At 35.4% G+C, this 27,601-nt stretch overlaps 1 protein-coding gene across 1 annotated transcript in view; it reads left to right on the forward strand.

Moving 5' to 3' along the window:
• Window positions 1-27,601, forward strand: part of LOC121728735 (cholecystokinin receptor type A-like) — a 79,953-nt gene that overhangs the window by 28,970 nt on the left and 23,382 nt on the right. The window contains exons 5-6 of the mRNA XM_042116975.1: window positions 5,255-5,437; window positions 17,825-17,934. Of these exons, the coding sequence (XP_041972909.1) occupies window positions 5,255-5,437; window positions 17,825-17,934 (293 nt within the window). The remainder of the gene's footprint in view (window positions 1-5,254; window positions 5,438-17,824; window positions 17,935-27,601) is intronic.

The raw sequence follows: 27,601 nt of genomic DNA on the forward strand, positions 1-27,601 counted from the left end.
TACGTCTCCCTACAATAAACTCATTTCAGCGTGCCACATATTCGAGCGTCAAACTGTCGATTTCTTATATTAATATAATATACATTATATAGGTTATAAATATACAGGTTATATACAGGTATAATATACAGGTTGTTTGGGTTAACACCGTTATCCTTAAAAGTTAATCCTTAAAAGGTAAAAAGTTGTTCTCATAGATAAAGTTGTTCGTTTTGACGGGCTCATTTGATGGTTTTTATGGATAACGTTGTTAACCCTAACACAAAGTATTATATAAGAAGCCAACCTGTCTTTTATGTGTGAAGTTCATCGCGCCTCTTGTTCTTGGTCGACCACGGTGGCGTCGTCCATCACTCACCACCACCATTATGTAGCGATCTTTGCCCAGCGGTTGGGATGCATGCGGCTGGAATGACCCGCCCAATCCCCATTTCAGTTTGGCAGCCTGTTTGCCTATGTCTGTCATACCAGTTTTGGAGCGTAGCGTGCTATTTCTTATTCTATCTGTTAATCTTTCACCCAAAATGATGCGCTCCATCGCTCTTTGGCACGCCCCGAGTTGAAACCGATAATTACACTACTGAAGATTATTATAATACTGTGTCTTCGTATTAAATTTGAAATCTATTCAGCGTTATCTTACTGTCTAAAGTCAAATTAATTATGAAGATTTGTTTGTTTCTCCTAGCTTAGCAAAATATAAGACAATTTCCAATTAAGGATTTAATTTTGAAACTAGTACCTACGGCTTGCTTATTATATCTACGATTCATAAGGTTCCGCGGGAGACTCCAGAATGAAGTGTAGTTGTTAAGTGTATATAATTTTTATGTATGTTAGTCATTAAGGCGAGGATAAACCCCAATTAGTTATTCCGTGACTCCCGGTTTACCTAGTTCCAATATAATAACGAAGTGTTAAAAATATGAGGTATAAAGCACAATATTTAAAATACCTTAAACCATAAACATTTTAATAAAACGTAATACTTTGGCTGTAATTAATTTACAAACTCGCCTCCGAAAAAACTCTATTTCATCGAAATATAAGTATTACTCATAACTAGGATAATTATACATTTTATTTGAATAAATTGTTAGTAAATCTATATTAAAATTTCTTTAACCGAACAATTTTGTTGCTTAATATTTATTTCCAAAGATATTAAAAAAAAAAACATGAAAAATAGAGAAGATCCGTCCGAGTTGTTACAGTTTTATGCTAAGCTAAAATGAATCTTATTGCGATGCGTATACGCTTGGTCTTTGGTTGTGTGCAAGGTTATCGTTTTTGATTGAGATTAATCCCCGCCTTAAGGTATATATTGCACTAGTACTACGTAGCCTGATTTAAATAAATAAATATGCCAGGTTTTCTATACTTTATCATTTACTGGCATCATTTTGATTATTAATATTAATTAAACTAGTGTTTAAAGTAAAACTAATTCGGTTTAAAATTACTTTTCCTAATGAAACGCTGGATTTTTATGGCTGGGCTTGACGTAACCCGACAAAATAACTTACGTCCACCATTTGCCTATGAATGGACAGGTATAAATATAATATCTCATAGTACCTCCTATTAAATATTTGTTGTCAGCAAGAAATCAGGAGCTAATGAAAAGGCGAAAGCCTCTCTTAATGAGAAAGTTAAGCCTATTTACTCTTAAATCTTTCATTCTAGATAACGCCAGAGCTGATATTATGGTGTGGGTGCACATAAACATTTAAATATTGAATTATGGTGCGACCAGTTTAAGCGCGACTTTCGTAGCATACTAAATGTATGCTACGAGAGTCACGCTTTGTGGTGAGAGCATAGCTAAAAAGTGGCAAAAAAAGTGTAAAGAGCAGAAAAGTATCTCCGTTAGATACTTTTCTGCTCTTTACACTTTTAATGAATTCGGAATAAAATATAAAAAAATCTGCCAAGTGCGAGTCGGTTCGCGCACGACGGGTTCCGTACCGATAAAGAAAAGATTTTTTTTTGTGGGAGCCCCCTTACGAATAATAATAACTAAGGAATCGTAACTCCCATACTATTACCGTTTTAAATTTGGTTCCTTTTGATCTGTCATGTAACGTCAGCCTAGTACCGCTCAAGGTCACCTAAATTACACTTTTTTGACAAGTATTGTGGAGCATGCTTTTTGACGGAGTTACTTTTCCTTAGTTTTTATTATTCGTAGGAGCCCCCTTAAATTTTTACTTTTTTATTTTTTTATTAATTATCAAAGTGCAATTATAATTAAAGATTTTGTAATTTATATTTCAAGTATCTACCTGTTGCCATTTAAATTGATATCGAGCAAAAAAGGGTCAAAAAATCATATTTATTTTATGGGAATAGGGAGCCCCCCTTAAGTATTAATTTTATTTTGTTTTTAGTACTTGCTGTATAGCGGCAACAGAAATACATATTCTGTGCAGAAATCTAGTTAAAGCTAGATTTCTGAAATTTCAGAAATAGCGGTTGTTGAGACACAGCCTGGTGACAGACGTACAGATATCAAAGTCTCAGTAATAGGATCCCGTTTTTACCCTTTGGGCACGGAACCCTACAAATAAGGCGGGGTGAACAATTTGATCCGTAGAAACGTCCTTTTTGTGAGCACAAAAATATAATTCCCCTCTCTCCGCTCACGTGGAAGAGTGGCTCTATTTGGAAATAATTAAACTTTTTTCACCGATTAAAAAAGTAGTCGTGTTGCAGTCGTGTACGACTTCAACCTAATACAGAAACAGCGCGTTACCTATTCAATCGATTAAAACCTATTCAATGTAGATAAAACCCATTTCATTTTCTTCCCGGCTTCGCAAAAAGATCAAATATTTGTCTTCGACACTAACATTATAAAGAGGAAAACTTTGTTTGTATGAAAGCAACTTCCGTCGCCCATGGACACTCGCAGCATCAGAAGAGCTGCAAGTGCGTTGCCGGCCTTTTAAGAGGGAATAGGGTAATACGGGAGGGTAGGGAAGGGACGGGAAGGGAATAGTTGAGGGTAGGGAAGGGAATAGGGTAGGGGTTAGGGGATTGGGCCTCCGGTAAACTCACTCACTCGGCGAAACACAGCGCAAGCGCTGTTTCACGCCGGTTTTCTGTGAGAACGTGGTATTTATCCGGTCGAGCCGGCCCATTCGTGCCGAAGCATGGCTCTCCCACGTATAAAATGTTTGTAATGAATTGGCTCAAAAACTACTGGACGGATTTAAAAAATTCTTTCACCATTCGAAAGCTACATCAAGCCATACAAAAAGGGTTCCGTAAGATATTTGGGTTTTTCGGACACAAGATGTAAAAAAATCAATCAAAAAAGTTACTTATTTTGCGTACGCTGCCTAAACTATAAAAGATAGAACCATAAAATATTCTAATTATGTAATTGTAGATCTTATAATTATATACATTATACAGTAGGGCCTCGGTAATCCGGACTCCCGCTTGGTCGGTGATCGCTGTAATCCGGCTGGGGAATGGGATTCGCGGGGGAGGCCGGAGAGTAGGTGCGGGCTGTCATGAGCCAATGCGCCATCAGTTTTTGGTTTTTATCGCCTTTTGTGTAATACGTAGTACAGTGTTAATTTAGCGCGATCGCTAAGACCATGTCGCTGCCACGTAAATATTCGACATTAATTAAAAAAAATGATTAAAGAAACTAAGGTTAAACATGTGTTTTATTAACATTAGATATTGCATACTATAATCCGCGGGACGCCTCGATAATCCGCAAACAGTCGTGTTTTTGCCTCTCCGGACGAGGCCCTACTGTATTTACAAAAAAGGCCGCGACACACTATTTATGTAGAGCGAGGCACAACAACCATTTTTTATTAGGTTAATAAATACCGTGATATTTTGCTTGAAATAGAACAGATTGCTTACTGTATAGTAATCATACCCTAGAAAACAACAACATCTAGTTCAGAAATATTTATGGTTCGGAAATTGATATTTTATAAATAATAATGATAAACACGTTATGCAGTGTTTTAGTAAAAGAAAAAAATATTTTGAAGTTTGCCTGGTAATTGAAATATAATTTTCCATACCTACGGACGGTTAATCAATCAAGAACAAATCAAGAAAAACGAATAGCATATCAGCCACGACACGAATTTCGCGTTATAGTCTTTTTGTGATTGCAAAAACGCGTCGTGGTCGTTTTCATTAAAGCCACAGCGCGAATTTCGCGTCGCGTCGTGGCTGTTTCACTGTGACCACAACGCGTTGTGAGCTATTTTCCGCTCAATGAGCGTTTTCGGTCTTTGAGCGTAACATATTATACATGATAATACAAGGGCATTATAATTTATAAGCAATATCTAACATTATTCGCAATTCGAAATCATTCGCAGCAATAATTAGGCCGGCAACGCACCTGCAGCTCTTCTGATGTTGCGAGTGTCCATGGGCGACGGTAGTTGCTTACCATCAGGTGACCCGTTTGCTCGTTTGCCCCCTTATTTAATAAAAAAAAAAAAAAATAATAATAATAATTATTATTATTATAGTATCTACTGTTTACGGTTTTTATTGTAACCTAAAATTGTATTTCTTAAATGTATTACGCGCAATCAATTGTTGACAAACCAAATAAAATAAAATTAATCTACATCCAACAGTATTTTTAACTGTCAGTAAATGGAGGACGCAAGATATTTCTGAATCTAACTGATTTGTGAATTAGACATCTGGGCCACTCAAAAGCGAACAAAAGATTAATTAAAATCGGTCTAGCTGTTTAGGAGTTCAGTGAATGTACTATCAGAGAAGTTGATTCCTATGCAAATCGGGGACCTCAGTAGTTTGGTTGCGTTACGTCAAACCCAGCTGACAGATCACAATTAACATTGAATTGACATATTCGACCAAATAACGTTGGTCTGTCAATTGCATAGGAATCAACTTCCTCGATGGTTCATACATAAAGTTGTAGAATTATAATACAACTAGCTAAAAACCGAGCTTTGTGAGGGTTCGCGTCGCATTCTTGCGTGGTAATAATTTTTAGGGCGTTTTTTATATATTTTAATAGTAACCAAACCTTGACTGACCGATGATAATACATCTACGATTCGACATAATATTATAAATAAAAATTACTATGTTAAATCACAAATCAATAGGCGTGATAGTTTTTCCGTAAAGTGTACCACAAAAGTGCTCAGGTCGTGGGATATACTAGGTTGCTTGCTTCGTTCGCCCCCAATAAATATTAGTAAGGAAATCAAAATATGTTTTATTGCAGCATTCAAATGCCGGGAGGTGTGGTCGAGTCTGGAGTTGGAGAGGGGTTTCAACCTGAGTCTGGACGTGAATCTGCTCCTCATCCCCTTCTTCATCATGTCGTTTGCGTACTGCCTCATTGTCATCAAGCTCTGGCGGGGCATGCGACATGAGATCCAACACAACTTCAACTGGCAGAAGCAATGTAAGTATTCTATGACATAAGGAGAATCTTCATAGTAAATAACCGCCAAGTTGGAGCATAAAGAACAATAATTGCTTTATAATATGACTAGATGATGCTCGCAACTTCGTTGCGCCAAAACTCGTTTATCGCGCGGGAACCGTGCTTTTTTATGGAACAAAGAGTATCCTATGTTCTTTCCCGGGACTTAAAGTATCTCCATGGCAAATTTCAGCCAAATCGGTTCAGTGGTTTAGGCGTGAAGAGGTAACAGACAGACAGACACACTTTCACATTTATAATATTAGTATGGATTCCACGAAGCTCAACCCCTAAAAGTTAAAACGTGGGTTGAAATTTAATAAAAATATCTTTATTTCATCGAAGAATATGCTTCTAAAAGATTGCGTTAATTGAAAACAAGATAAAATTATTATTTACCTTTAAAAATATTTAATATTATAATTTTATTTTGTAACATTAAAGAGTTTCTCCTGGCACCATTATAAATATAAAACTACGTAGGAATTTCAAAGAAAAGCTTTGAAAATATTACATAAAACCAGTCGTCTCGAAAGTCCTATGATTGAGTGTTCCCTGGAAAATTCATAAGAAACTTAACAGGTTTTTTTTTTGTAAATTTTCTTATATTTTTACATTATTCCGCGTAATTTCTTCCAAGAGATGTTTGCTTCATTACCTTCAGAATAAAACGGTGATTGCAAAACTTTACATCGAAAATAAAATCTATTGAATAATATACTTATTGCAGATTGTCAAAAGTATGATACTTTTGACCTACTGTGCAAAACATAAAGTCCACGCATAACTGATCGCATTTAAATATCACGTTATAGTTACACTAGTATTTGTATCAAAATCACAAATTAACATTTTTAATTTTGGTCATAATTACAATTTTGTAAGTCTGAACAAACTTGACTATAGTTTCTATAGCGGTACGGGACCCTTTGTGCGCGAGTCTGACTTGCACTTGGCCGAAAAATAGGAAGGTAAAAGAAAAAAATACATGTTTTACAGTAGGTATCTGGACTTTTAAATTGTTAAAATAAAATATTCATTACTGAAAAATGAAAATATTTAGTCGGTAAATTATTGGGATTGAGCTATTTAAGAGAGCTTTTTAAGAGCTTCATTATTTATTAAGCTCTTGAAAACACTAAATGATGAACTAGCGCTCAGGTTGTCCCATCGAATTATTAAAATTAGACCTAACAGTCATGTATTTTTAGTCATGAGCATTATAATACTTCTCTGATTAATAGTATTCAACATTGAACATTAAGTATGGAACATAATATTATTGTACTTATTAGCAACTAGCATGAGCACTTATCGTTACAAACTTAGGCGCGCCTCCTATCGGGTTGACTTTTGTTATTGTTTTGAAAGTGTTTCTGTTTCATTTATAACACTTCTGGGACAGTGTTAAATATTTGCCAAAACAATAAATATTGACATTTTGGGTTGTAGTTATAGTTAAAGTTATTGTTAAAGTTACAGTTATAGTAAGTTGGTGCAACCCACCCTTAGTGTTCCAAAAAATAGCCAATTCCAGAAATTCAACCTTTTATTGTATGACGAAAATTCTGTAAACCTTACCGAACAAGAAGTTAAGTACAAAAACATTCTGTATTATTGCATAAATTTGCTGGTAGGGAATCATTTCTGAAAAGTAATCTTATATAGAAAACTTGACATTATAATTTTGGAGAAATTATTTAAATATATAAATAAGCAAACGGTAAGCGAACGGTGCAATAAACCAGCATGTAAAAAAACAGCCTGTATTATTGGACCATTTAATAGAGTTTCTAGAAAGGAATAATTTATTGGAATTAATTGTGTACAGCAAACATGAGGAGAGTGTTGTGTGTATGTATAAGTTAACCGCTTATTTTTTTTAAGAAATGTATTAGAAAATTAATTGAACCGAATACATTTAATATATTATGTAACTACTTCAAAGAAATTGTTCCTTGCTACCTTCGATCAAATATTTATGTAGATGCACAGCTGGACCGTCTACTGTAAACTCTCACTGTAAAGAAACTTAGAATAGTGACAATGAAATTGGACAGGCAAAATGCGTGTAATTGCCTGCGGGATAGTAAAAGTTCTCAAAAAAAAAACACTCCGAACCCATATCATGCCCGACTCACCCGTTCCATAGTCAGCAGGGGTGCTCCTCAGGCAATTGCAGTAGCAGCAAGCCCGTTGGATCTTGTAGAAGCAGGATGCTTGTCTTCTCAAGCACGTGGTCCGCTCCGGAGCGTAGCTGAAGTACTCTTGAAATTTGATGCACTTTGGTCGGCCGACCACACAAAAAGTTCACAGCGATTATATCGAAAAACCAAAAGGGAAAAAAACTTGAAATTCCAGCTGGATTAAGCCTTTTCAAGGAAAAATTATCAGAATTTTTTTTTCTCGAATGCCATCAAGCCCGGTCCGCGGCAAAAAAAGGGCCAGCAAACACTTGTCATCTGTCAAGTGTCAAAGATATGTATTCTTCGTCTTCTTCCGACAGTGGTGAATTGCCATATTATGTTGAAAGGTTCATCCAACAACTAAAAATGATTAATTTTTTATTCTTTATAAACACCTAGCTTATGAAAAATCTGATTTGCTCCCCCCGGCCCAGAACCTGGGTAATTTGCCCCCCCCCCCCCCCCCCCTGGCACCAGAACCTGGGTAATTTGCCACCCCCCTGGCCCAGGACCTAGGTACGCCCATGGAAACTCCCAAACTGAGCTACATCCCAACAGTGGAAATCAAACACAACATAAATCCAGAGTGTAATTTGAGAACTTATTATTTAATTAATAAGGAAATTAAGGAAATATAATATATTAAGTTATAACAAAATTAAGTGCACAACCAGAAATTTTGATTAATACTGCGAATTGAAGAAGAAATTAAAGCCTAGGCTGAAAACTAAGCAATCTTAGTCTTACTTGGGCCTTTAGTCATAGATACTTACTAATTCAAATTTCCAAATCTCTTGTAAATTGTAATGCTAATTTGAAAACTGTGGACAATTTGTCAAGGGTCCGGTCCGGACAATATTTCCGTGGACCAGGACAATTTGATCATTTAAAGTCTTGAATAATTTGGCGTCATAATTGAAATTTCCAAAGCCGATGAGCGCAAAATATGATTAATAATTATTGGTCGCTGTTAAGCATTAGTGTCCTAACATTTTTTTTGTTGTTAAAATGCAGTCTTGTTCTAAATCTTCTAAGGAACATAATATTACTGAATTCTTATCTCAATACGTATTTTTGTGGGTTAGTATACGAATGCTTATCAGCTCTAAGGCTGCGCCTACACTAAACTGAGAATCTTCCGCTGATTGTGAGCGAGCTCACTAGCTCAATAGGATAGCGTTATATCGTATTGTCTGTTAGAAGACAATTACTGCACTATGCAGGGTGTAAGAAAACAATAAATTTTATGATAATAATATTTTTGTGGCCTATGTGCGTTTAAGTAGATTAGTCTGTCGTTCCATTTTTCGTCCCAGTGGGGCGAATCGCTAGAAGCGAATATTATTGTTTTTTTTTCACCTGGCAATTCATTCTGGCAAACCCTCCATCATCCCTTCTTTTTTAGCATACCCAAAGGCCTAAAAGGGAACCCTGTTACTAAGACTTCGTGGTCTGTCCGTCTGTCTCCAGACTGTATTTAAGTATCACTATAGCTAGACTCCTGAAATTTTCAGATTGTTTATATTTGTTGCCGCTATAAAAGTAAATACTAAAAACAAAATAAGATTAATATTTAAGAGGGGCTCCCATACAACATCGTTATTTATTGGCTTTTTTTGCTCGATATCAATAATGGCAACAAATAGGCACTTAAAATTTTCATAAAATCTTGAATTATAATAATATATTATGTATTATTTAAAAATTAATAGTAAAATTAAATTAAAATAAACATTAAAAGTAAACACATTTTTTTTTCCTATTTTTTGCTCTATAACAGTAGGTAGTGAACTTTTTGTGCGCGAGTCTGACTTTGGCCGATTTTTTACCGAGCTGCGAAAACGCATGACTGCTGAATAATTGTTTTCTTTCCACTTCTAACGGCAGTACTAACCCTTGTTTTTTGTAAAGTTGATTATTTTTAAAAACCAATAGAAACAAGTGAAAAAATTAGGAAAATAATTCATCCTTGTATTGCCTAAATGATGAAGTTGCCAGATGCGGCTAGTGTTTTATAAATCACTAGACTAGCTTACCTGATAAACGTTGTTTTACCAAAAACGTTGGGCATGATGTCCGATTCTTAAAACTCGCCGGACTACTAAAGCCGGATACGCATTTGCGACTCTTCTGATGCTGCTAGTGACTATTGGCGACGTTAGTTGCTTTCCATCCGGTGACTCGTTTGCTCGTTTGTCCCCTTATTGTATACAAAAAAACGATAATCACAAATCATGATTGATTCTTAAAAAATAATATTCATATAATATTATGACTAATAATTTATTTTTATTCAAATCTACCATTTTTGATAACCCAGGTATTGATTTTAACTTGACAGTAAAAAAACCTAATTACGACGGACGAAACGCTGGATCAAAAATAAATCACAATACTATTTTAGTGATTCGTCACACTGCACTGGGATGAACATTTTTGAGACGAAAGAACTCAAACTCAACTACTTGTGCGTTGGAGGCCGACTGAAGATTCCCCTACATTTACATTATATACATTTTAATATTAAGTAATTGCTTTAATATTTAACAATCTAAAATAACTAAATTAATAATTCAATTAAAATTTTAGGAATACGGAACTTTGTTTCTTCTAAAACCGGTAGTCAAATTTCTTCTTTGAACATTGGAAAATTATTTAATAAAATATAATATTGTGTTGTTTAGTCTTTTATAAATATCTTTGAAATTAATAAATACCTATGCGAAATTATCATTTAGGTAATGATGATATTAATTAGTGTAGTTTATTGTCAGTACTTACATTATTTCGCATTATAATGTTATTCATTCCCAAAAACTTTATTTCTTTACACTGTAGATAGTAGAATCGTAGAAGGTATTTCCATCCAAGTCGTTAGAATATTCAACGTGCGGAATTTTACGTCAAAGTTATATCACCAAATACTTCGTAAACTTTCAAAGCCCACATCTAAGAATATTCGTAGAAAAGCTTGATGTACTGAGTATATTTTAAATGCCTACCCGATATATTTTCACATCTTGAAATATTTAAGCTAAAACAAGGCATTTGCATCCGTAGTGGATGATTTATACAATATTTTCAAAGTGAAGTAACCACTCTTCAATCCTATTTTATCAAAGTGGATATTATGTCAAAATAGTTAGAGCCCCGAGAAAGGACACTTGCCGTAATAAAGCATATTATTATTACGGCAAAACTAATTATAATCAATGGTATCCCACCAAAAACATGAAATGTAAAAGGAGCCAAGCAAAATATTGCAAAGCTATTCAATACTTCTGTCGTAAAAAGTTTTCAGATCTTATTCAAGCCAAGCCTTCAACTTATTTTGTAATTTAAATCAACATTCAGTAAATGTATCAATATATTTCTTTCTTTTATAACTATTTTAGTGCCTTGGCAATGAGCACAAGAGAAACAAATTCAACATTTGTGAGCCCGTGGTATTCCTCCGGTCGAACCGGCCCATTCGTTCTGTCTTCGTACATGGCTCTACCACGTATGACGTAAATTATATTATGAGGAAACGAAATTGCTGCTAACAAGTAATTGAGTAAACATCTATAAATAGGTTTGTCTTGTCGACCACTGTGGCTCAGTGGTAGAGCGCGTAGTAGCCCAAGCCGGGGGTCGTGGGTTCAAATCTCATCGACGGAACAAAAAGTTTTAAATGTTTCTGAGTCACGTATTTATTATAATATGTGTATAGTATAATAAATATCTTAAATAATATATTATGTTTATAACTAAGGTATTAAATATTTTTTCCGTTTTCTGGTACACAAGTCCTTCAGGTACATTAGCCAGACTGTTGAGTGGAGTAAAAGTGTCTATAAATATTATATGATTGGCTTTAACAAATGCCAATAGTCTTGAATAAAACATTTCATAGTGCACCGCCTAGTTATCTACGCGTGTACTTCTGGTTCCGTATAAAATGTCCATTTACAAGCGTGGGGTTGCTGTACAGTGATAAAATTGTACAATACGGAAAAACAATAGTAACATTGCAGCAGAATCTGATCTTGAAAACCATATACTGAGACTTAAAAGGAACTTAATAAACTTATTCACAAGCAGTAGGTACATTTTCTTTTTTAAACCAATACATATATAGATATTTCTATAGACTTTCAGATTTTAAAAGGAAAAAAAAATGTAATTTATAGAAGTATAAAATACATTTTTTTTTTTCAAATTTAATTACCGGTTTTAGAAGAAACAAAGTTCCGTGTTCCTAAAATTTTAATTGAATTATTAATTTAGTTATTTTAGATTGTTAAATATTTAAGCAGGTTGAAAGCAATTACTTAATATTAAAATGTATATAATGTAAATGTAGGGGAATCTTCAGTCGGCCTCCAACGCACAAGTAGTTGAGTTTGAGGTCTTTCGTCTCAAAAATGTTCGTCCCAGTGCAGTGTGACGAATCACTAAAATAGTATTGTGATTTATTTTTGATCCAGCGTTTCGTCCGTCGTAATTAGGTTTTTTTTTACTGTCAAGTTAAAATCAATACCTGGGTTATCAAAAATGGTAGATTTGAATAAAAATAAATTATTAGTCATAATATTATATGAATATTATTTTTTAAGAATCAATGATGATTTGTGATTATCGTTTTTTGTATACAATAAGGGGACAAACGAGCAAACGAGTCACCGGATGGAAAGCAACTACCGTCGCCGATAGTCACTAGCAGCATCAGAAGAGTCGCAAATGCGTATCCGGCCTTAGTAGTCCGGCGTAGTTTTAAGAATCGGACATCATGCCCAACGTTTTTGGTAAAACAACGTTTATCAGGTAAAAGGTTATCTAATGTACAAAATCTACTAAGTCTCCATGACGCTCGAGTGACTGCAATAATAGCACCCTCCCCTCTTCTACTACTACTCATACTGGCAGAGAAGAAATCCAGTTAATTTTATTTAATTCACAGATGCATCTAAAAGGTTAAACTTTATTTTGAAGCTAACCACAAAGTTCGAGTAGTTTTAAATACACACACTGGCAAAATTAGCGGAACATAGGTAAAAAGGGCCAAAACTTGAACTCAAGTGGGTCGGGCTATCTGAAAGCCTTTTTTATAGCTTCTAAGCTCATTCAAAAAATAAAATATTGAACAAAACTGGCAAGTTGACAGGTTTTTATAGCAATTATGCCCTAATAATGTTTTTCGATTATTGATGTTGTAAGTGTTCCTGATAAGAATGGCGTTTTAGCGGGGTGCAAGGTATGCTCAGCTCATTTGATTGTTTGGTTTTTTGAAGAACACATTGCTTAGATACAAAATTAGTGATTTCCCAGCATCTGCGACAGCTAGAGCTGTAACCACGATAGATAAAGGTCACACCTACCGTTCGGTCAGTCAGGCCTTAGGTGTGTCGGCTTCCGTGGTTCGTCGTAACTTTCAACGCTTCAGAGAGACTGGATCTTACGTTCGGAGACGAGAACAAGGCAGATATCGGGTGACAATGGTTCAGGATGACCATTTTGTAAGGAAACAAAACTTAAGAAATCGACCTCAAACTGCTATGCAGACACGAAACCTGTCGGAACAGGTCCAAGATGAACGTGTAAGTGATTGTACAGTAAGAAGAAGATTCAAAGAAGTTAAATTAAACTCAAAAGTGCCAGCAAGGGCACCAAAACTTGAGACAGGATACCGAAGAGCCAGGCTAAGATTTGCGCGTGAACATCAAAATTAGACAAGTGAGTGAAATCTTGTGCTGTACAGTGATGGGAGCAAATTCTGTGTACATTGTATTAACAGGCGATAAAGAATGTGGATAAATCATAAGGAAAGCTACAGGCCATCAAACTTACCGGAAACAGTGGCCTACGATGCAGGCTTCGTAATGGTTTGGAGTTGCATATGATTTGGAGCCCGCATGGAGCTGATGATTATAGATGATGGTACTTTGACAGTACAGGGCTATAGCACCGACATCCTGGAACTGCATGGTGTGCCTTTTACACAGTTTTAGGTAGTAATTTAAATTTTATGTGCGTCCATAGAGTAAGAAAATCTGACATTATTACCTAAACGATGCTCCGAAAGCTCCAAAATGTGTCCAGGAGCTCGAGTTGGCGCTAGTGAAGGAGTAGGAGAATATCCCACAGGAAATGATTGACAATTAAAATGCAAGCATGGAATGGCGTATCCAGGCCCTCTTGAGATCCATAGAAGGCATTACACGCTTTTAACATGGCATTTCTTTAATAAAAATGGAGAATTTATCTTAAAAACTTACTACTGAAATTTCAAAGATTTTCTTAATTTTTTGATTTTTGCTGATTTTTTCTATTTTTCACGTATTTTATGGCCTAAATTTATATAAAATTTATTTTTTAATAATCAATTAGTAAATAAATAAATAAATATATAAAAATCAGTGAACAATTAAAAAAAAATTGAAAATGTTGTTATGTTCCTCTAATTTTGCCGGTGTGTTTAGTTAAACATCTGTCGTACACAAAATTCAGAGTGCTTCTCTGAATTTTGTGTTGTGCTGAAGTTGTTAACACAAAGTAAAATTCATATATGTATAAGATTGTATTATAAATGAAAATTTTGTTTCTTTGTAATAATTATTAATTAAAGTTTTCTCAAATACTGTCAATAAATTCCCAACAACTTCAAAGAATTTCTATAAGTTTTAAGGCGAAAAAGCGACCTGCTTTGAAATGTAACATAATTTTATTAAAGAGACTAAAGCAAAATAGATTATCTTATGATCAAAAAAGATTATCTTATAATTCATTTTTATACTTGATAATATGCTTATGATAATATGATAATTATTTTACTTTTTAAGCGTTGATACTACATTATATTTACGAGAGACTGTATGTACTAGCGAAAACACGATATCTTAAAATTTTCTCTATATAACAAAATTACAAAGATGCATAAAAATTTCACGAATATTTCATATTTTCTTCATAACGGTGCATTCAACTGAGTCAATATTTTAATGAGTAATATAAAATACTATTACCGAGGGACTGTATTAGCGGATTTTTAAATTAATATTGTATATTTATCGAGTTAATAAGAAAAAAATAACTTGGCGCTGATTCCGCGTCGTTCTTTTTCACCTGGCATATGAAAGACGGGCGTGAAGAGAAAAGGACGATGTTTGATTTTTTGCTTTACCTATTGTTGTATATTTTTTGAGATAATGAGAAATACAATCGGCCAAGTGCGAGTTGGACTCGCGAACGAAGGGTTCCGTACCCTTATAGAGCAAAATTAAGCCAAAAATTGTGTTTTAGTTTTTTATTATTATTTTATTTTAATATTAGTATCAATTATTAAAGTACATAATTTATAATTAAGGACTTTGTGAATTTTCATTCCCCGCCTGTTTGCCATTATTGATATCGAGCAAAAAAGTCGAATAAATCACGTTTGTTGTATGGAAGCCCCCCTTGAACATATTATTTTTTAGTACCTATTTGTTGTAGCGGAAAATGAAATACACAATCTGTGAAAATTTCAGAAGTCAAGCTATAGCGGTTCTTGAGAAACATCCTGGAGATAGACAGAGAGACAGACAGACGGACAGACATCGAATTCTGAGAATAGGGTCCCGTTTGTACCTAAGATGAAAATGATATTTCATAACAAAAATTATTTAGCGAAAGAATAATTACAACTTTGACAATATTATATTATTTTACAAAGGCGAATCTAATGAACGTTATTAAGAAGTATCAAAAGAATGTTAGGTTAGAAAATAATTTAATTAATTCGTAATTTTGTAAATTGGCAGCATGCCAATTTATGTAAGGACGACGACGCGGGCCAATTATGCTAGTATCCTAAAAATAAATTATGTCGGGACCTTAATTATAACTCTTAATAAATGTTAAAATTTTTGGACCGGACGCTGTTTATCAGACAAAGAGTGGTCACGCGTTCAAGCATTCTGTAGGCCTACTATGAAACCTTTCTGAGACTCAAACAATCGAAGGAGAATGCCGCGTCCCGCTCTAACAACGTCATTTCACGTTTGTTAGAGTTGGACGCGGCATTCTCAAAACGGTTTCGTGGTACGGCCTCTGCGTTCACATTCTGCGTTCGAGTGGTCAGTCACAAAGGAGGAATTCTGACGCGGTCTGAACGCCCCCTGTGTGAGTATCTCTTTCTAACGTAATACAACAAAGAACGCAAAAATGACCGCTTGAACAGTTAACCGCATGCTCGGTCCTGTCTTAAAGTTCCCTTACCGTTAACAAAAATTAAGGCTTAGGTGTCATGTTTCATAATTTGTTCGGCTGGCAGGCTGTTGATCATTATGAGACACAAAAAATCTCCGAAACGTGATCATAAATAACTTAAGTTGCGCAACTATTTTCAAATTGTCGAATCATATCTGTAGCTATTATCCATATAAGAATAGATAATAATCGCTATGTTATAAACGCGAAAGTGTGTCTGTCTGTTGCGCTTAAACCGCTGAACCAATTTTGCTGAAATTTGGCATGGAGATACCTTGGGTCCCGGGAAAGGACATAGATAGTTTTTATCCCGGAAAAATGTACGGTTCCTGCTCAATAAACAAATTTTGGCGCAACGGAGTTGTTAGCGTCCTCTAGTTGATTAAATCTTTCATACTCGATGAGAACTGAGTATGAATTATATCACTTCTAACTCATAAATTAGATTTATGAGTTAGAAGTGAAAAGTTAAATTAAATAATTACTTATTCTGTCCAGTATTGGTAGAGTAAAGAAGAACCTTAGCGACCCCTTTTTTAAATAAATTAATATCATATACAATATTATTATGTAAGTATTATGTTCTTTGTTTGCTGTTTGTTTCTTTATTTAACTTCTCTAGCGTATTTTATGTGTGTGAAAACTTGTAATTGGCCTTCCTGTGTTATTTTAAAACTAAATAAAAAAAAAAAAAAAAATAACTTTATTAAACATGTGAAAGGGACAGAACACAGCCAGAGTTAAATAACAATAAAACAAGGAATTCAAGTAAATTGACATGACGCATACAACATTTAACTACCTACTTAAAACTAAACTCGGCTATGGCTGTGCAATGCACACACCGCATGTTTAAAGGGGTAATCCACTCAGGCATCGACCGCGGCAAGCCGTGGCGCCTGATCTTCCGTGGCCCCCTGTCAGTCTGTGATCCCACAAACGGCACTCTCTTATAACTTATAAGTATATCTTGTAAACATAACAACAAACACATACATGAAATATAAACACTGGACAAAATATATTTACAATGGACAGATAAAAGCGGCAATTTTCCCACGGTCTGCAACACGGGCTCGGGAAAGACAATGTACGAGTATGACAACTACTTGTTACTCTAGCTGTAAGTTTTCCTAAATAAATAAAAATAAAATAAAAAGTTTGATCTTTCTAAGAGTTCAAATTTTTTTTCATAAGTTAACTGAATATAGCATAAAGTTAATATACCTAGCGGAATAGAGAAACAAAGGCCTGAGCAAGAGAGATGTCACTATCAATAACACTGCGTGGTAAAAAGAGACGTGTGATACATGACAGCAGCACTCTTTTTTTGACGTCCAGTCGGCACGTGTCGCACGTTGACAATTTAATCTCATAGAAATCATGTTCAATCATGCTTGTGTAAGTGTATACGTACACATATTTTTACACACAGTTGAAACCAATTTCGGTTTCGTTTGACAGCTCGAGATCGTTGCTCTATTCCGCTAGGTATATTAACTTTATGGAATATAGTGCGAGCATTTTGCATTGAAATGTCAATGACCGATGTGGACCTTATTTTTTTTTACTATAGTAAGGACCATAAACCTATAATACGACAGTAAATATTAAGTCTATGGTAAGGACAGCTAGTCATAACTTTATTGTCGAAACAATAAATCAAATCGAATGAAATCCATTCATCATCGGATATCTGATATCCGGTACCTTATATTAAAAAAATATGGTATGCTATATTAAAAAAATATTGAAAAAAATTCTATGTCCTTCCCGGGACTCTAAATATCTCCATACCTCAGCAAAATCGTTTCAGTGGTTTCAGCGTGAATAGACAGATAAACAGACATAGACACTTTCGCATTTATAATATTATTAGTATGGATTATGCTAACGTAGGGTAAAGGCCCTCATTTCCAAAGGAATACGTTGATGATGTTTTTGTTCGCAGTGTCGAGGGAGAACTCGTGCAAAAACCACATTTCCCCAACGACGCCCATACTACAGGAGAACACGGAACTTTGCTGCAGAAATGGATGCGGCCAGAAGAAAAATATAAAGGTAAGTTTTCCCATACGGGCTTATAATAGGGGAGGGGAAGGTGCTAATTTTATACGTGGGAGAGCGTTGCTTCGGCACGAATGGGCCGGCTCGACCCGAGAAATACCACGTTCTCACAGAAAACCGGCGTGAAACAGCGCTTGCGCTGTGTTTCGCCGAGTGAGTGAGTTTACCGGAGGCCCAATCCGCTACCCTATTCCCTTCCCTACCCTCCCCTATTCCCTTCCCATCCCTACCCTCCCCTATTACCCTATTCCCTCTTAAAAAGGCAGGCAACGCACCTGCAGCTCTTCTGATGCAGCGAGTGTCCATTGGCGACGGAAGTTGCTTTCCATCAGGTGACCCGTTTGCTCGTTTGCCCCCTTATTTCTTAAAAAAAAAGTCACTCAAGCGTCATGGAGACCTAGTAGGTTTTTTACATTAGGTAAAACTGATGTAAAAAACCTACTAGACTGACTAAAAAAATAATGAGAGCGTTTTTTTTATTTTAGCGGTGGGTTCAGAAACCGCGGCCATTTTAAAGTTTTGAAAAAGAAAATAATATATTCAGAAAATTGCTCATTTCGGTCAGTTATTATTATATTTTAGACAACAAGGACTAAATCATTTAGTTTAGTGCAAAATAAAATATCTGCGAATCTTAGAAAAATATGAAGCTTTATATTTTTATATTTTAAAATGTCTCTACAGGCTTACCTAACCTTTGAATCGTCAGTGCTTTATATGGAAGCTCCTCCTCTATCTTAATCTGACAAGTCCGATGACATTTCAATATTAAAAAAAAATTAACCCACCAAGTGAGAAATCTGATTTCTATGCCATGATGACTAGACAGTAGACACATGTCGGCCTATATAAGCTTAATCTGACACGCTCGAGCTAGTCCCGATATCCCCTCTTCCCCCCCCAACTATTAGGCCGGCAACGCACCTGCAGCTTTCTAATGTTGCGAGTGTCCTTGGGTGAAGGTAGTTGCTTTCCATCAGGTGACCCGTGCTCGTTTTCCCCCTTTTTTAATAAAAAAATACAGGTTTCTATGAAACATTAGCGGGCACGATGGACGTTGTTTTCTTAAATATTTTTTATGTCAGTCCGTCCGTCCTAAGAAGTTTATATTGTTAAGTTTACGTCATCTGAACTAATTTTCTTAATGACTTCCATTTTCAAATTTTCCTTCCCGCAAGGACCTTCCTCCAATATATGCAAACATAACAAAAAAGGATTAGAGAAATTGGCACACGAATTTCTTTTAACGCCAGCTTTATTTGACGCCATGGTATAATTTTTGACGAACGCTCTTTGGCGTGAAAAAAATGACGTTTTTTTTTATTTTTTCGTCACTCTACCCAATTTTAATGGTAAATACCAAAGTTTCGGGCGCTACTAGCCTCGGGTTTTCACAAAATAAACTATGAATCACAAAGTAGCAATCTTTTTAATTACTTATTCAACGGAATATCATGAAATATTATGTACCAAGAATACGAGTAAGAGCGTATTTTTCCTCCTTCGTCATCATTCAAAAAGTTTAAACTCGCAACTAACTTTAATAATATTTGTTATTATAATAATATTGGAGTTATTAACGTTTATTGGTATAGAAACTGCTAGCATGACATGAACTTTATTTTTATACTGTAGCAAAAATATGTTTTTAGGTTGTGTATAAGTTTCATGTATAGAATTGATATTATTAATTAATTTACCCAATACAATAAAACACACATAAAAGCATAATATTATCATGTAATTTTGTTACACCCTGTAAAGTATTATAGTGGACCACGTAAAAGGAAACTACACCTTGGCTTACATAATATTATTAAATTACTATAGTTTGTGCGTTTTATGATGATATGCGTGACACATTATAATTGACAACAGTAGTGAAGTTACCTAACAAAAATTACTCGATAGTTTAAAAATATCGAATCACTTCCTAAAGGAATTGCAATCGAAATTATCGATTTCGTACTGACATTTCAGTGGTGCCGGCGATTTAAGATGGTCGCCCTTTTTTATCGATTTGATTTCGATTCAACAGGGTCAATCTCTATTGACATAAGTTCCGTTTCATGCATATGACATTTTTTAAATGTTTTCGTAACAATAATTTTATACTCCTATTTCACAGTTAATATTTATAATTTTTATTAATAAATTAGCATTTAGCATCTTTTCATTTTTATTCATTTACAATTATAGGAAAAATTTGTTTTTGTAGATGGAATATAATTTATAACATTTTGTTTTTTTTGTTTTCTTGTAAAAAAACCCGTAGCAATTCCTTGCTACGGGTTACATGAAAACTGTCACCCATATCATAGAATGCACAAACTACAGAGATCGCCCAATTGTCGAAATTTGACGTCAACACTTTTCTATTGATATTGTATTGTCAAAATATTCACTTTTTTTTTTGCTTCGATTAAATATTTCTATTAGAAATAATGATCGAAGTTTTTTTGACATAATTCCTGTGACAGTCTCAGATTAATAAAGCCAAATTAAATTATGACTGGGCGTATACTAATTATTGTCTTACAGTATAGTATAGATTCAATAAAAAAACTAAATAATTTTCAATTTGACAACAGACTTCAACCATAATTAAAAGAGTATAATTTGTGCGTATATAATATGCTCATCCTAGTGTGTGTATTGTAGTGTGTGTGTAATGTTTTATTTGTTAAAAAATGTATGATAAAAGCATAATTTCAAAATAATATTAGCTCGATGCACTCCTTCACCAAGATAATAGAATAGCTGTAATTATTTACTGATAATAGTCGCTTGCATTTTTAAACGAATAATCTTGCAAGAGTTATAACCCAAAGGAAAGGATAGACACGAGCGCCAGATTGTTTTGACACGTTTATTCTGGTGAAATAAAATAAACAAATAATCTGCAATAAGCGCATGTTTTATTATTAATGTGATATGTGTTATTATTTTTCCGCACTATAAAGCTCTACATTGTTATAAAATCGTTATTTATGTCAATAAAAATTTACATAGGTGTATCATAGGATATGCAAACGAATAATACGAAAAAGAAATTTTAGATAACAGCTCTTGCACGTTTAGTTGTTGGAGCCATCGATATCGTCATTTATCGTTTATATAACTTATTTTGTATATTTTGTGTCAATGCCGAATATACTTGAATAAAATCCAAAGAAAAATCTAAAGAATAAACCTTCAAATAGCATATTAAATGATAAACGGAAAACGCAAGTCAAAATGTCAAGATAACGAATGTCAGTTTTATACTGGCCAAACAACCCCAAAAATGCGTCACTTTAATTGACAGGAAATTAAATTCTGGAATACCTATCTTATTTCTGTCTTATACCCTTCTCCATTTTAAATTAATTCTGAAATTCAACAGCAATCGTTCAAAAGTTTTCGAAATCGCTGCGTCGTTACTCGTTACAATAGTTGTTAGGGTTGCCGATCCGGGCAATTTGTATGGGTATGAAGATTTTTTTGAGTTCCCTGCAGTTCTCATAGAAAAAGTTGTTCATTTTGACGGGCTCATTTGATGCTTTCAAGGATAACGGTGTTCACCCTAATATCCTGTATAATATTTGAATCAGTTTTAAAACCATTCACACGTATACACAGTTTTCTGTGGGCATTTGCAAAATAAAATAAGCAAGAATTAAAATTTTTACCAATGACAATAATTAATAATGTTAATCAAATAATAGTATGTAAATAATGCTGATTTTAACCCCGACAAAAAAGAGGGGTGTTATTATCTATATTTATTCAGAGATTTTTATCCGAAGATATGTGATAATAAAATGTTATATTGGTAACAATTTTCATTTTTGTATCGTAATTTAGATTGTATCTATATATTGTATTTATACGTGGGAGAGCCATGGCTCTCCCACGTATAAATATTTAGAGCCGACCCATTCGTGCCGAAGCATGCTTCGGCACGAATGGGTCGGCTCGACCGGAGAAATACCACGTTCTCACAGAAAACCGGCGTGAAACAGCGCTAGCGCTGTGTTTCCCCGAGTGAGTGAGTTTACCGGAGGCCCAATCCCCTACCCTATTCCCTTCCCTACTTTCCCCAATTCCCTTCCCATCCCTACCCTCCCCTATTACCCTATTCCCTCTTAAAAGGCAGGCAACGCACCTGCAGCTCTTCTGATGCTGCGAGTGTCCATGGGCGACGGAAGTTGCTTTCCATCAGGTGACCCGTTTGCTCGTTTGCCCCCTTATTTCATAAAAAAAAATATAAAACTCAAAGGTGACTGACTGACATGGTGATCTATCAACGCACAGCCCAAACCACTGGACCGATCGGGCTGAAATTTGGCGTGCAGGTAGATGATATGACGTAGGCATCCGCTAAGAAAGGATTTTGATTAATTCTACCTCCAAGGGGTTAAAATAGGGGATGAAAGTTTGTATATAATAATACTTCTTAACGCGAGCGAAGCCGCGGGCAAAAGCTCGTTGTTTTATATTATTGAAGTAATCTGAGCATTAGTGGTACTACTTATTTTGTACTAAAATATACAAGTCTGTATAATATCCAAGAACCACAAGAAAAGTTAGACTTAAGCAAAATTTGTTACGAAAATGCTGACAGGAAATGTCATGGTAAATTTTACATTGTAGAAATAATATTTATTTTATACTAGCTGTCCCGGCAAACATTGTCTTGCCATATAAATAATTTTAGGTATGAAAAATAGATGTTGGCCGATTTTACGTGGGAGAGCCATGCTTCGGCACAAATGGGCCGGCTCGACCGGAGAAATACCACGTTCTCACAGAAAACCGGCGTGAAACAGCGCTTGCGCTGTGTTTCGCCGAGTGAGTGAGTTTACCGGAGGCCCAATCCCCTACCCCATTCCCTTCCCTACCCTCCCCTATTCCCTTTCCTTCCCTACCTTCCCCTACCCTATTCCCTCTTAAAAGGCCGGCAACGCACTTGCAAACCTTCTGATGCTGCGAGTGTCCATGGGCGACGGAAGTTGCTTTCCATCAGGTGACCCGTTTGCTCGTTTGCCCCCTTATTTCATTTAAAAAAAAAAAAATCTCAGACCTACTCAATATGCTCACAAAATTTCATGAGAATCGGTCAAGCCGTTTCGGAGGAGTATGGCAACGAAAACTGTGACACGAGAATTTTATATATTAGATATTTGAGAGAACATAGAACTAAGATGCCTCTAATTTTCATCACAAAATTTCAGTGTTGTAAGCGTGTTTAGGTCACAGACTGAAACACTTCAACATGTATAGTAAAAGTATGGATTCTGTTTCAATTACCTCGTATCTACTATCTACGTTACATTGAAGCTCGTAAGTAATGCGTAGGTGATATTGCCGATCAAGTATAAATTAGATACCGACCTCAAAGGTTAAGACCATTATGTTCATTATTACATACTACGCAAACAAGCACTTAGGTAAACCTTGAAGACGTCTGTTGGTAAAGGATACTTTTAATAATGTGAGCGACAAACATCAAAAAAATTAACTGTAGCCTACATAATATTATATTATCTACCTTTAGATAATAATGATTCCCATAATATTCATAAAATATTTTTTTAAATAATTGAGCAATTATTGGCACTGTCTAATAATCTACTATTGTAGAAGCAGAGTAAATTGTAGCGATAACGACGTTATAAAGCTTAGGCCAAACCTACGCGACCTAAGCGACTGCAAATCGGTAGCGCGGCGGACGCTGCCCATGTAATCTTATGGCGCCGTGCACACCTACGCGACCGCGGCGCGAAATGTTCGCGTCGGCAAAGCGAAACATGCGCGTCAAGTTGTCAGACGCGTGTTTTGAAGTGTACATAACTAGACTTCTTAAGTTCTTTTTTTAAAACCTTTTTTATATTATTTTATTGTTTTGTGCAACTCTTTAGTTTATGATTTTTTGATTTGTTTACGTTTTGATAGATTGTGTCATGATATTAAGGCACCTACCACATGTGCATGCTTGAACACAGTTTTGCTAGCGCATGCTTCTCGCATGAAAAGATGTAAGGCTGACTTATCTACCACATGCATGCGCAAGCCACATTCTTGCCGAGGTCGTCGGCGTATAAACATTGTTTATCAATGAAGAACTATGTCTTTAATTTTTCCAGTGTTTGCTAGTGACAAAATTGATAATGCATAAATAAAATATTTTTTTTCATATGCGTATTTTTTTATTCCTGTCAGAATAATCTTTCGATTTGATCTTCCACAGAGCGAGCAGAGTTTTTTCTAATTCAATGAATTCAGTTGCAATCTGACGTTTATAATATGTACGTAAATCTGCCCTTTTATAGCAGCGTGCGCGTATTTTAACAAAATATTTGGACTGACAAATAGCGGATTGAAAACTGAACTTCCAACCACACGCGCAGACAGGCATGCCTGAATTTCAAGCAAGTAAAAAAAAACAACAAGACAAACTTTGGGGCTTGCGCGTGCTACAGTGTTACCAACTACACGCACAATGTTAAGTGTTCAAGCCGGCATGCGCAAGCAAATCTGTAGTCAAGCATGCACGTGTGGTAGGCGCCTAAATTAATTCAACTTGACCATTGTGGACGTGTTTTATTCCTCTGCACCTTCTAAATCAAAAGCAAGCTTAGCATCTCGCAACCATCATGTCCGTCCGTCCGACGCATCGGACTCTGATATTAAGTATGAGGATGTCATTACCACAACAGTTAGCATACACCAGATAAAGTCGCGCGTCTTCTGCAGTGACTGTTCATTAACAAATGAAGTTTGACGGTTCGCGCCGTAGTCGCGCAGGTGTGCAAGCCGCAAGGCCAGTTTCACGTTGCAGACGCTCCCGTATCGCGTACCGCGTCCCCTGTCACTGACGCGTAGGTTTGTTCTAAGCTTAACTCCTCAGTTCTCTCGTCGTTAATTTCTCCGTAGAGCGTCTACGGCGTAGATTTGCTACGCCGCGCCGTAGCCGTGCTGCGCCGCTGCCGTAGCAGTTATTAACTTAGGGCCAGGCAACAACACTGCGTTGCGGCGTCGCATCGTAAAAGTCTACGAAGCCGCAGAACGCATCGTGGAAATTTCCGACGTGACAGTGACTATTTCCAATGAAATTTTGCACTCTGACATCGCATCGCATTTCTTTGCGATGTTATTTTTACGATACGACGCCGCAACGCAATGTTGTGGCCTGGCCCTTAGTGTCAATCAACATTACAACGCAAGGTTATGAGGCAATGAGATGCAATTCTAAATAAGTTTTTCAGACGTTGAATTAACAGACTTTGAAACCAACAAAACATGTGTCTTATTGGGGTGCCTCTTTCAAATTTGAAAAGCTCATTTAAAATCGATTGCTTCGGCGCGTTACATTAAAATATGAATTTACACTTAAGGAGCTGATTTATAAGCTCCCTAAGTGTCATTGTCAGCTCCTCAAGAGCTTATAAATCAGCTCCTTAAGTGTCAATTCATATTGATGAGATTGATGAGAACCTGTGATTTATTTTATGATCAAAATTATGTTATAAGCAGTTATAGGAAGATAATTTACAAATAACTTAAATTAATACATATCAAGTAAGCCAAAATCTTTTCGTTTTCGCTTTGTTATAGAATCGCCGATGAAAATGTATGGAATTGACATAAGCGTTCGTTAGTATGACGTTGACGTTCGACTCGTCTAATGTCAATTCCATACATTTTGATCGGCGATTCTATAACGAAGCGAAAACGAAAAAGTTTCGGCTAAATGGCCGTACTATCATAACAATATATAATGTCTCGATCGAAACTCGTCCGTCCTTTTTCTTAATCCAATTCATAAATCAACATACGCATATTGCCACAAAAAATTCCGCATTGAAATGTCTTATTCTATATCTATTTAATATTAAATTGTTATAAAAAAACCTTTTGTTTTGCCATTAGTACACTGGTTTTGATAACTGACCTATCTAAAAAATTACTTACATAATGTGGCCATTCACAGCCAAGAATACTTAAGACTTACACAACATGGGCTAATAGTTAAGACGTAACAATTTGATTCAGGTGCTAGAAACTTTTGAACAATGCTAGCAATTATAATGAAGTATAAAGTTTGATATTTGAATGTCGCAATTGCTTTTAAGGGTAGGTATAATACCTATGATATTGTATTTCTGATTGAAAACAGATGTGAAAATGAATTAGAAGAAAAGAAAAAAACTAAAAAAAAATGGTGCATAAAAATAATGTTATGTAATTCAGGATCAATGCATATTGAAGCATATTCAATCTTATTATTATTACAAGCCTTAGCTGCCCCACTGCTGGGAAAAGGCCCAAAGACTTCCATCTTTCTCTCTCCTGCGCCACTGCAGGCCAGCCTGGCTGGTATGCCTCCAGCTCATCGCGCCATCTTTTTCAATTCCGGCTTCGGCGGCGGCGTCCTTCCGTCTTCGGGTCTCTGTCCAGTCCTAATAAAGTTTAATTAGAATTTATCTTGAGTTGAATAATAAAGGCGCATTCACATTGCGTCACCTTATAATGTGAACTAACATTTTTATATCCATTACGTTTTCTCTTGCGTTTAACTGTAGGTAATTCCGACTACGTAAAAGTCCTCCAACAAAGTAAATTAATAAAACATAACTTCACAGCTTTCTGCAAAATGTGGCTTCCCAAATGTGACGTTAAGCTTTCCTGTATGCTGTTTCAGTAAAAATATAACACAACCTCACGTCGTATTACGACAGGAAAATCCATGCACACGTTATATGATACTTCCGTCTAGAATATTAGTTTTATGCGGTCATTTAGTTTACACTTTATAGTAAATCGTGACCAAAATTCCTACTAGTATGACTCTATCTCTACTAATTTAAATTTTAATGTTTGTTTGTTTCTTGTGTCTTAACACATAATCAATAATTATGAAGCTTATTACACTTATTCAGATGTATTAGAAGTAATATAATACTTATTTTTATATAATAATCGGCCAAGTGCGAGTTTGACTCGCGCACGAAGGGTTCCGTACCATTATAGAGCAAAAATAGTAAAAAAATGATGGGAGCCCAAATGTCAAAAAACGGAAAATTGTTGTCATCATTGATGCCGAGCAAAAATTTTTTTAAAATCACGTTTGTTGTATTGGAGCCCCCCGTAAATATTTAATTAATTTTGATTTTAGTATTTGTTGTTATAGCGGCAACAGAAATACTCTGATCAAATCTGTAAAAATTTGAACTCTCTAGCTATTACCGTTCTTGAGTTACAGCCTGGTGACAGACAGACAGACGGACAGACATCGAAGTCTCAGTAATAGGGTCCCGTTTTTACCCTTTGGGTACGGAACCCTAAAAACATATTAAGCCGGCTTTGGCATTGTCCGAGCTTATACTTACCTCTCATAAAGATAAAAGAATTGTTTGAGTGCCTAAATAGGCTGCTTAACGACTGAGCGAATATTAATGAAAGTAAATATTAATAAAAAAATAAAAAAAGTCTATGGGATCCTATATAATATCTATAATAATAATATATATGGACGCTTCACACCACGTCAGTCTGGCCCCGTGCTAAGTAGCTGAAGGACTTGTGTTACGGGTACCAGACAACGGAAATATATTTAATACTTTAAACTATACATATATTTGAGATTTCATTATATATGATACACATATTTAATACA

The sequence above is a fragment of the Aricia agestis genome, chromosome 7 (genome assembly GCF_905147365.1).
Source record: "Aricia agestis chromosome 7, ilAriAges1.1, whole genome shotgun sequence".
Classification (NCBI taxonomy): Eukaryota; Metazoa; Arthropoda; class Insecta; order Lepidoptera; family Lycaenidae; genus Aricia; species Aricia agestis.